Below are 12,467 nucleotides of genomic sequence, written 5' to 3'. Positions count from 1 at the left end.
CAGAGCCTGCTTAAGATCCTCTGTTCCCTTCTCTCCCTCCTCCTCCCTCGCTCCTACTCTCTGTCTCTCTCAAAAAATAAACATTAAAAAAATTTTAATAAAATAAAAACAGCCAAAGGATTTGAGTAGATAATACAATTAAAATGAAAAATGGTTATAAAAATGAAAAGATGGACCTCAAAGACATGTAACATTAAAGGAAAACATTTTTCAAGAATGCGTCCCCTTTTCCTCTCAAAAAAATTGCCCCAAAATTAGGAGGACAAGAAAAACAAACCGCATATTTCGGGAAAGTAGGCCACATACATAATTCCAATGCATAATGTATAAAATCAGAAAGGGTCAATGCAAATTGGGGAGATACAGAGACATTCTATTCATGATATAGCCACAAGAACCTACGAATTATAAGCATGATATGCTGGTAAATTTTTAACTAGTTCTCTAAGAAAGGGTGTGTGTATGTGTGTAATGTTTATATACATACATGTATTAAATTTTTTGGTATTAAAGATGCATGGCACATGATATATAAATAAGAATAAGTTATACAATATTCTTTATTGAGAATTCCATATGGCCAATTGTTGATTTTTGCCAGTCTCTTGTACCTGTAGCCAACCTACGGTTGACATTAAGCAATGAGTGTCTTCCAACCTGAATGTTGATTATTATTTTCATTTATGTTAACAAGATGAATGAGAAACAAAGATATATGTCAGAAGTTCACTCATTTGTCAATGATGTGAGTGAATATTTTGCTGAGTTTGTATAATAGCTTTCAAATACTGGAAAATATTTCTTGAATGTTTTATGCTATTTACCATGTAATAGGTATAGAAACAACACGCTTTTAAGTTTAATCTGCATGATAAGCATTTCCTCCATCACTTTCTTATACCTAATAATCAACAAAACAATAATGAAAGTTATAGTTCTCGTTTATTTCCACGACCTAGCTACTCCCATTATGCCCAAGTTCAATCTACCATAGTGAGGTCACTGAATGCAGAATAGGGAAGAGATCCCAACAGTATACCATTAGATGGTCTTTCCACCATTTATTAGCACTTCTCATAATTTTATATGTATTTACTTCTTATCTATCTCCTCAAATCCGTAAGAGCAGAAATGTGCGGCTGCTTTTTCCTCCATTGTATCCTAGTGCCTAGAACAGAGTTTGACACACAGTAAACATTCAATAAATACTTGTTAAATAAAAAAAAAAAATGTTCAACTTACTATATGCCAGGTACTGTCCTAAGTGCTTTATGTGTATTAAGTCTAACATCCTCACCGCAACCCTATGAGGGGGCACTATTATGATCTTCATTTTACAGATGAAACCAGAAGTGACTTACCCAAGTCACCCAGCAGGTAAGTGGTGGAGCCCGAACTTAAACCTGAGCACTTTGGCTCCAGATCTTGGACCCTTTTGAGAGATGCATTCTCTCAATGCATCAGAGCCATGACGCTGGCAAAGAGACATCTCCGAATGTCAGATATGTGGCAGACTTTACAAGCAACCACAGCACATTAGAGCAAGCGGACAGGGATGATAGTTATGCTGGAACCGATTCATTATCTGACAGGTTCGGTTTTGTAGGAAATCTTTACAGACATTTTACAGCACTGTTGGAAATTGTGGGAAGTAAGAAAAATCTTTGTAAATGACAAAGTAAGACAGCTGTTAACTCCAGGAAAACAGTAAGTTGAATGAATAAGTAAATGCAATTAGAGTACCCTACTTGATTCAGAGAAGCACAATATTTACCTAGTCATGATAATGAAAACCATGAACATGGAATTAATCAAAAAAAAAAAAAAAGTTATTCTTTTGCTACGCTGGAAAAGGAAAGGGAGGAGGGAAAATACCTACATCTAGCAAATCGAAAATCAATAATTTTTTCAAGCAGTAGCTATGTGTATCTGTGTGTGTGTGTCTGTATATGAAGGCAAATGCAAAAGAAACATCTAAAATGTTGGAAGTTTTGGTATTTGATATTGATATTTTGATAAAGTGAAATTAAAGCAAAAGGTAGAAGTTTTCCATACTATTGTCAAGTTCAAAACATATGATGCCAATGTTGGCAAAAACATGTGAAAATCAGCACTTTCCTATACTAAGTGATGGAGCCAGCAGTTGGTATCACTCCAGAAAATAATCTGTATTTTGTATCAAAGTCTTAAAAAAAGTTTTTTGACCCAGCATTTCCACTTAATGGAATCCATTCTAAGAAAAAACTTTAGGGGCGCCTGGGTGGCTCAGTCGGTTGAGCGGCCGACTTCGGCTCAGGTCATGAGCTCGCGGTCCGTGGGTTCGAGCCCCGCGTCGGGCTCTGTGCTGACAGCTCAGAGCCTGGAGCCTGTTTCAGATTCTGTGTCTCCCTCTCTCTGACCCTCCCCCGTTCATGCTCTGTCTCTCTCTGTCTCAAAAATAAATAAATGTTAAAAAAAGAAAAAAAGAAAAAAAAAAGAAAAAACTTTAAATATGTGCAAAGACTAAGCCATTTTTTATTATAGCAAAAAAGAAAGGAATTAATGCCAATATCCAATATTAGAGCCTTAGTGTGTTTTTTTTAAATCATGGTAGAGTTGCATAAAGAAAAATTGTCTAGTTACTAAAAATCATATTGTAATTATATTAACCTGGAATTGTATTTATGAACAATGAGAAAAATTTTAAACTGATAACAAAATACCAAAATGGTCCCATTTTGCTCCTCTGCCATAAAAGTATGTGTTTACACTAAAATGTTTTAAAATACATGGAACTCAGTAGCTATTGCTGGGTGATGATTTTATGGGTGATTTATATTTGTTTGATTTTGCTTGTCTTTATATTATAACCTCTACTATATGTATGATTTACTTGTGAGATTGTTTAATAAACTTCAATATTGAGAAATCACACATGAAACAAAATACATCTTGTCATTAATGATTCAAGGAAATCTTTGAAAACAAGTAAGAATGTGTTACCAGTATCAGACACAAAAACTAAACGTCTTTCGTCTAAAATAATGAGTCTGATGAAAAACCATCTACATGTTTTAAATCATAAAGAATGTCATATTAAAGTTGATGTAGGCTTCTTCATAAAGTCCAGAATATTAAAACTAAAAGTTACAAAAGTTTCAAAAAAGTAAGATTCTTTTTTTGTTTTGTTTTGTTTCACTTTTCATTATGAAATTTGTCACCCATATACTCAATACCTAGATTTAACAATTGTTAAGCTTTTCCTAAGCGAAGTAGAGAAAGTCCTTTTAATAATGGGAATTAAAGAAGTTATCTATCTCAAAAAAAAAAAAAAAGAAATATTTATCAGCATCACTAGTCAATATGGAAATGCAAATCAAAAGCACAATGAGATATCACCTCACACATGTTAGGATATCTATTATCAAAAAGACAAGATATAACAAATGCCAGGAAGTGGAGCAAAGGGAACACTTGTCTACACGGTCGGGAATATAAACTGGCACAGCCACTATGGAAACCAGTATCGACTTTCCTCAGTGAATTAAAAGTAGAACTGCGTATGATCCAGCAATCCCACTTCCGGGTATACATCTAAAAGCCACAAAATAATTATCTTGAAGACATATCTGTATTCTCATATTTATAGCAATATGATTCACAACAGCCAAGGAATGGATACGACCTAAGTGTCCATCAATGGATGAGTGGATAAGGAAAATGTGGTAGATATATAAAGTGGAATATTATTCCACTTAAAAAAAGAAGGAAATCATGTCATTTGTGACAACATGGATGAATCTGAAGGGCACTATGGTAGTGAAATAAGCCAGAAAGCCAGACAAGGACAAAGCTCACATGGTATCACTGATACGTGTAATCTAAACAAAACAAAACAAAACAAAAAGTCAAACTCATAGAAACAGAGAGTAGAAAAGTGGTTTTCAGGGGGTAGGGTGGGGAAACTAGGAAGAGGTTGCTCAAAGGGTACAAACTTTCAGTTATAAGATGTGTAAGTTCTGAAGATCTAAAGTAAAGCATGGTGACTATAGTTAACACTGTATTGTATAACTGAAATTTGTGAAGAGAGTAGAACTTAAGTGTTCTCACCCTCTGCCCCCCAAGAAGATAAACACGTTAGATGATGGATGTGTTCATTAACTCAATGGGGAAAACCCTTCAAAATAGATACATATATCAAATCATCCTCTTATATACATTACATATCTGATCATTTTACTTGTGAATTATACCTCAATAAATCTGAAAAAAATAGAAAATTTAAATGCCACGTTCTGTGGTACTTAGAATATTAGATTCTTTAAAGCACTAATTCAACCTAGGATGCATTTCTTACGTTTTTATATTTAAGATCTTCATTTCTGCATACTCAGAATAGCCGGCTCTTGTGTTTTGAAGATTTATCTTAATTCATGGTATTTTTTTCCTCTGCTTCTTAGGTACCAACAAAGGCCAAATGTGTTACTCAACTACTTCCCTCCCACCACCTCCACCGTCCCATCCAGCCAGCCAACCACCATTGCCAGCATCTCACCCAACACAACCGCCAGTCCCAAGTCTACCTCCCAGAAACATTAAGCCTCCCTTAGATCTAAAGTAAGCAAAGATTATTTTGCTATTTCTTTGTGGGTCTCTTGCCATAGATTTTCAAACTATGCTTGGCTGAACGCTGAGAGTTCCGTGGTAAACTGCGCGGGCCACACATGTGAGCAGATGCAAGGAGAAGGAAGGGCTGAGCAGGCTGCTCTCATACCCCCACTTCCTTGAGCAACTCTTGTTTTATGTTTTTACCGTGGTTTTTTTTTTCCTTAGGAGTTCATTCGAAAAAAAATTCCAGCGCCTTTTTAAAAGTTTTGAAACATTCCTCAGGTTAGCACTACAACTATCTCTTCCACCATCACCATCACTGCCCCCACCATCACCACCACCACCACCACCATCATCATCATCACCAGCACCACCACCACCATCCTTAAAGTCACCACCATTATCATCACCACCATCAAATCACCGCCAGCATTACCATTATCATCATTACTACCGCCATCATCACCACTATGGCCATTATCACCACCATCACCACCACCAGCATTATCGACACCGTCACCACTATTATCACGAGCACCAGCACCACAATTTACTGACTACTTATGACTTGTTAGGAACTTTATATATATACGTGAAAAATGTTTTCCTCACTTCACAGATGAAGAAATGGGAACTTACAGAGGTTGAGTAACTTCTCCAAGATCACACGGGAACGTAGAGTAGAAATTTGAGGCAAGGTCAGTCTAAGTCCAAAGTAAACATGTGCTTTTAACCACTCTGCTAAATAACCTCTTTAAGCAAAAAGCACAGCTTTTCTCTCAGGCTTCAGATTTTTGGCAGTGTGTTTAAAAACTAAGAAACTTTTATTCAAGCCCACTCCTGCTTTTCTTAGATGGTGCTTTCTAGAAATGTCAAGACTGTATGGGTTGCTATGCACAAGTTTCTTATCCATGATTGACCAGAATAGCTGGTTGAGGAAAAAGCAAACAGAAAGTTGGACTAGAATGAATGCCGTTTTAAAAGGAAATAATTGGATAACGGCAAGTATAAATCCTTATGGCAAGTTAGACTGTATCTTCCTTTTCATCTTCTAGAAAATTGCTTTACTTCGTTCTCCTTGAACACAAATAAGCAATATCCCAAAATATTTGGCAACAGTTTATTTTTCCTCCACTTCAATTCTTTACCAGACTGATGTTCTTTACATTTAATGTACTTAATATTTGTAATCCATATAATAGAATCTCTTAATAATGTCTTTATATTGAAAGTACTTCATATCCATAATCTATATAATAGAATCTGTCAATATCGATGCCTGATTGCCAGCTTTCCTTTATTGATAATGATCATAGTTTAGAGCAGGGGTTGAAAATAGGTAGCCACCACTATGTTTCACTTTATTGTGTTTGTTTGGAGTATAAATGCAGAAACTAGAGAGTGTTAGAGCAGCATAGTGGCTATTATCTTATTTGTGGCCCGCAATATGCATTTATATTGACTTCGTGGCCTTCGTGGCCTTCCAGGCATTTGATTTTAAGAATTCTAGTTGAAAGACTCTAATACCCATGATATCTTGCTACTAAATAAGAGTTTAAGCCATCTGCCTACTAACATGTAAATGCTAAATAAATATTTGATTAGTTAAAACAACTAATTAACATGTGCTCTTACATACACTTGACTTCTATAATTATTTTGCTTTCACATGTATTAAATTCCATTTCTTGGAGTGCCTGAATGGCTCATCAGTTTAGCATCTGACTCTTAATTTTGGCTCAGGTCATGATCTCACACTTGAGAGATAGAACCCTGTGTTGGGCTCTGTGCTGAGCATGCAGCCTGCTTAGGATTCTTTCTCTCTCTCTCTCTCTCTCTCTCTCTCTCTCACTCACCCTCACTCCCTCTCTCAAAAAATAAGTAAATAAATAAAATTCTGTTTCTTTTCCCTAATTTTTTTCCTAGTCTGATAAATGTAATCCATTAGATCATGATCTTAGTACATTTGAATATTATTATGTGACCTATCCCAGTTACTGGCTTCAGTTGTATCCAATTCTAGTGAGAAATTTTAATAAATACCCTAAGCATGAATCCTTGAAAATATATAAGACATGAAGACGGATAATTATGTGATTGAAGAAACTGTGGAGAAGAGGAGTATTCAGCACTATTCTTGCTATATGAGGAGTTACCAAGGCCACCATATATTTGATGATTCGTTTAAAGGATGCAGAGGACCAGCAAATAGTAGTACTCATGGCTAAGATTTATCACAGTGACACTGTCCTTCTGTGCCTGGGAGGGACATGCTGAGATTTCTCCTTTCTCCAGCTTTGCAAATGTGTAATGCTGCTTCCCAGGCAGCCCATTAGAGACAAATTTTTATTGAGAGTTGGTCACATAGACACCTTTTGCCTATTCACTACCAAAATACCAGACTTCTAGAAGGAGAGGAGGTTTTCACCCTAAGTCACATTGTCTATACAGTCTAGGCACAACAAATCACTCTTATCAATCAGGCAATTTTTCATATCAGTGTAGAGAATTTTTTAGAAGCTGAATTCCCAGATGCAAGCGAAGGGCCAATCATGGTGTCAGATTCTTCTAGAATGAGTAGCTTCAGGCTTGCGATATTAATTCTTTTTGGCATACCTACTCCAGAATCCATACATACTCCAGAATCCATTTTGATATGGTGGGAAATAAAAAGTTGTTTACAGAAGAAAGGATTTCAAGAATAGTCCTATAGCCTGTACTGCAAATTTATAAGAATGCTCATCAATTTCTCAGGTTTTTCAGGAAATTCTTGAAAAAGTTGAAAGGGGTCTTCCAACCAACAAGACTCAAATTTTTTTCTTGTAATACTGTTTGCATCAGAAATTAGCAAAATCCACCAATTGTAATAAGCTTTACCTCATCCCTATTAAGAACTCCTAATTAGAAAGTTGGATTCATCTAAGAGTTCCTGACTCCACAAAATGCATACACTCAGGAGAAAGATGAAGAGAAACAAGAGTCTTCTTGAATGTTATACTGCCTCGACAAACAATTATTGGGGAATCTGAAAGTCAATTGTCAGATGGAGAGATTAGAGTGAATGAAAGCTAAGGGACATTTACAATTTTTTTTTTTTTTAAGTAAAAATGTGGTGTGTAGTGAAAGACTTTCAGACTCCCATCAGAGAGCTTAAGTAAATCCCAAAATGAAGAAATATCTGGGTCAGAAACTTTCCCCCAAGTAGGGGAAGTTAGATGAGATACAAAGAAGAAATAAGAGCAAAATGAGTCTTGATATCCAGGCTCAAAAACTCATATTTCATGTGAGAGGGAAATTTACAGGATAAATCTTTAAGTAAAATTGTGAGATATGGGTGTTCCTGTGCTTTTCCCCCTGCTGCCACGCTTTAAAACACATGCATGGGTGTTTTCCAGAAGCTCTCTCTACCAGCTTGCAAATGCCATTCCTCTCCTCACTGGTCAAAGGCCACTCTCAGGTCAAACTCTAATAGATTTTTTTTTTTTTTTTAATTTTTTTTTCAACATTTTTTTTTTTTTTAATTTATTTTGGGACAGAGAGAGACAGAGCATGAACGGGGGAGGGGCAGAGAGAGAGGGAGACACAGAATCGGAAACAGGCTCCAGGCTCCGAGCCATCAGCCCAGAGCCTGACGCGGGGCTCGAACTCACGGACCGCGAGATCGTGACCTGGCTGAAGTCGGACGCTTAACCGACTGCACCACCCAGGCGCCCCAGATTTTTTTTTTTTTTTTTTTTTTAACTTCACTCAAGAATTGTTCTTTTGAGCCACTACTTTGTGCTTTTGTAATAGTAGTTCAGGAAATATCAGTGAACAAAGTAAAGGTTCCTGCCCACATAGAACAGGGTGCAACAGACGAAAAGAATAAAAATAATAAACAGGCCAAGGAGATAGTATGTTTGGAAATACTAGGTAGGAGAAAAGAGAGCAGGGTTAGGTGGTGTAGTGAGAGGGTGGGGTTAGGGACAGCATGTGGCAACTTTAAGAAAGGTGAGGGTAGCTCCCGTTATAGGCAGTTATACTTGAGCAAAGACTCAAGGAAACGAGGGGGGTAGGCTTGCGGATAGCTTAAGCAAGATCATTCCAGGCAGAGAGAACAGACAGAATAAACGCCTAGAATGTTCAAGGACTAGGAAGGAGGTAACTGGAACTGGAGTAGAGTGAGCAAGGAAAGGAATAGTAGGAAAAGATTTAGCTTGTGTAGGGCCTTGCCGGTCATGGCTGCCATTGTGGTTCTTCTAAGTGGAATGATAACCACTGAAAAAGGTCGAGCAGAGCAGTGATGTTTTAAATTATGTTTTATCGAGATCACCTTAACAGCTGTATGAAAAGAAACAGTAGGCAAATGAAACAGAGACACTAGTCAGGCAGATATTGCCGAAAGACAGACACAATATCGTGGTAGCTGTAATCAAAATGGTGGCAGTGGAAATGCAGAGAGGTGTCCAGATTCTGAATATATTTTGAAGGTAGTGCCAACAGAATTTGGATCTGGGGTCTGAAGGGAAAGGAGAATCAAAGAGGGCTGTGGGGTTTTTTGCCTCGAGCAACTATAAGGATGATGTTTCCTTCACCTGAAATGAGAGAGGCTAAAGATGAGCAGGGTTGGGAGTGGGGAAGATCAAGAAGGCATGGCTACTTTAAGCTTGAGGATCTTTTAAACATCCAAGTGGAGATATTGAGGCGGTAATTGGGTATAAGAAGTGAAGAGTTTAGGAGAAAGTTCTCGTTTAAAAACATAATAAATCAGGGAGTCATAGGCATATATTCCCCACTTGGAATCATGAGACTTCGAATCACCAAGGAAATGAGGCAGCTGGGTGTCTCAGTCGGTTAAGTGTCCGACTCCCGATTTCGGCTCAGGTCATGATCACACTGTTTGTGGGTTGCGCTGACAGTGCGGAGCTTGCTTGGGATCCTCTCTCCCTCTCTGTCTGCCCCCCTACTTTTTTCTCTCTCTCTCTCAAAATAAATAAACTTAAAAAAAATCACCAAGGAAGTGAGTATAACTAGAGAGAAGAACCGAGGCCTGGGGCACTCCAACTCTACTAGCCTGGGAGAAGAAAAAATGAGCAAAGGGGGATAAAAAGGAACAACGAATAAGATAGGAAGAAAACAAGAGTGTGGTGTCCTGGAAGCCAAGTAAAGGGAGTCTTCCCAAGGAGAAGGCAGTGATAACTGTGTCAGCTGCTGCAGAAGGTCAAATAAGTGAGGACTGTGAAGGTCAGTGTGGGTGAAGTCTCCTGGAATTGAGCTTGACTGAAATAGCTTTAGAAGACCAAGAAAGGACAGGAATTGGAAAGAGCAACGGTAAACAACTCTTTGAAGAGTTGTTCTCTTTCTCAAGGAGAAAAGGGAAGCAAAGGAATGGAGCGGTAACTGCTGGGAAAAAAGGAATTGAGTTTGTTTTTTTTTTAAGATGGAAGAAATAGCAGCGTGTCTGCATGCAGTGAGAAAGATCTAGTAAAGAGAGGAAAATGATAATGGTGGCCAGGGGAGAATTCTCGAAACAAGACTAGAGCAACTGGGAAGTAGTGTTCAGGTGAGGGAGTGGCTTCCCAAAGGAATAAAGAACTGAAAGGTTTACAGTCTTCTCTAGGGTGGAGTCTGTGTTGCTTAAGGCAAAAAAGTGAATTTTTAATTGGTATCAGGGAAGGAATTTCAGGAGATAGGGTGGCCTTTTTCACCTACCTCCCGGGAAGACACTTGTAATGACATCATTCCGATCAGGATGCCTTAAGAATGTAGAAGATTGGAGGCAGATGAGAATCAGAAATAATAATCATCTTTAACAATAAAGTGGTTGCGACCAAAGTTCTATTTTATTTTAAATTGTACTGTTTCCCCACCTAGTGGTGAGAAGTCAGCTAGCTACATTTTCTGCTGTTACTCAGACATCTGAAGAGAAACTGAAACCCGTCGAAAGAGCTCGTGTATCATTATTAGTGTTCAGGTCAACATCTTTTTTTTTTTTTTTTTTTTTTTTAATTTTTTTTTCAACATTTTTTATTTATTTTTGGGACAGAGAGAGACAGAGCATGAACGGGGGAGGGGCAGAGAGAGAGGGAGACACAGAATCAGAAACAGGCTCCAGGCTCCGAGCCATCAGCCCAGAGCCCGACGCGGGGCTCGAACTCACGGACCGCGAGATCGTGACCTGGCTGAAGTCGGACGCCTAACCGACTGCGCCACCCAGGCGCCCCCAGGTCAACATCTTTTTGTGTAACACGTTTCTTGGCACCATCGTTAAAGATTAACTGTAATTTTTTTTTTTTAATTTTTTTTAATGTTTATTTATTTTTGAGACAGAGAGAGACAGAGCATGAAAGGGGGAGGGGCAGAGAGAGAGGGAGACACAGAATCGGAAAGCAGGCTCCAGGCTCTGAGCTGTCAGCCCAGAGCCCGACGCGGGACTCGAACCCACGGACTGTGAGATCGTGACCTGAGCTGAAGTCGGACGCTTAACCCACTGAGCCACCCAGGCGCCCCAGATTAACTATAATTTTAACAGCATAACTAATTCTTCATGTGAAGACAGAACCAACAGTTGAATATTTTGGTATACAAAACAAATTCCATGATTATTAATAGCAACGAGACAGGAAAAGTGAAGTAATAAGAAATAATAAATAATGGGAAGTGACTAAGGTTTGAAGAGGGAGAAGTTCAACAGTTCTTACAGTGAGATCACTCGTAGCCAGATTCAGAGTTTATTGGCTCTAAAATCAGACGAAAAGTCAGAACTTACACCATTATAACATTTTATTAGTTATAAATTCTTAACATTCTCTGGAATTTGAGACTTGCCCTATCAGACGGGCACTCCCGGGTGGGCTTACCTAGCTCCATTTAGAAAGCACTGGCTGAAGCGAGTCGTACTTTTTATAAGTCCTCCTGCGTTCAATACAGGAAGACATGTTCCAGAGAAAAGTTCACAGAGATTTTATTCTCAGCAACAGCAGGTATAGAACAAAGTGTTGTGTGACTTTCTTCTTTAAAAAACACAAACGGGCGCCTGGGTGGCGCAGTCGGTTGAGCGTCCGACTTCAGCCAGGTCACGATCTCGCGGTCCGTGAGTTCGAGCCCCGCGTCGGGCTCTGGGCTGATGGCTGGGAGCCTGGAGCCTGTTTCCGATTCTGTGTCTCCCTCTCTGTCTGCCCCTCCCCCGTTCATGCTCTGTCTCTCTCTGTCCCAAAAATAAATAAAAAACGTTGAAAAAAAAAATTTTTAAAAATAAATAAATAAAAAACACAAACAAAACCAACAATTAAAAGCTAAAGTCATGAATAGAAAATAAGATATAAAGGTCAACAGCTTTACATCTTTAAGTCAGGAAATAGAGCACATTAGAGCTTTCTAAAAATGATGGACCTGATACTGAGTTAACTTTGCCTTTCCTATGTAATTCTGCACGCCACAGTGTGAAACTAAAGAACTCGTGAGAGGTCCTCGTGAACAGACACAGGGTTATAACAACCGATAAACTTCCTTTTCTTCTCCTTTACCTGCTCCCTCTGTTTACAGTCTGTGCCACTGTGGGTTGTGACTGGTTTCATTGTTTGCCTCCAGAGGCAGAGTTTCTCAAAGTCTGCAGCACTATTTTTTTGTTTTTTAAATAATTGGTGACTATTTTTTTTAAGTTTTTACTTATTTATTAGAAAGAGAGAGAAAGAGAATGAGCCGGGGAGGGGTAGAGACAGAGGGGGACAGAGGATCTGAAGTGCGCTCCGTGCTGACAGCGAGGGGCCCAATGCAGGGCTTGAACTCACAAACCTTGAGACTATGACCTGACCCAAAGTCGAGGCTTAACTGACTGAGCCACCCTTTCGACCCGGCAACAGTTTAATCTCGGTTTATTCATGACATTCACCTACCTCGTG

At 38.6% G+C, this 12,467-nt stretch overlaps 1 protein-coding gene across 7 annotated transcripts in view; it reads left to right on the top strand.

Annotated features, from left to right (window-relative positions):
- The window catches only part of FYB1 (FYN binding protein 1), a 166,223-nt gene that overhangs the window by 108,321 nt on the left and 45,435 nt on the right, over window positions 1-12,467 (top strand). For all 7 annotated transcript variants that reach the window (XM_058718142.1, XM_058718122.1, XM_058718112.1 and 4 more), the window contains one exon: window positions 4,440-4,596. In XM_058718142.1, coding sequence (XP_058574125.1) covers window positions 4,440-4,596 — 157 coding nt within the window. The remainder of the gene's footprint in view (window positions 1-4,439; window positions 4,597-12,467) is intronic.

This window comes from Neofelis nebulosa, chromosome 1 (assembly GCF_028018385.1).
Source record: "Neofelis nebulosa isolate mNeoNeb1 chromosome 1, mNeoNeb1.pri, whole genome shotgun sequence".
NCBI lineage: Eukaryota > Metazoa > Chordata > Mammalia > Carnivora > Felidae > Neofelis > Neofelis nebulosa.
This window is presented reverse-complemented; position numbering and strand designations above follow the sequence as displayed.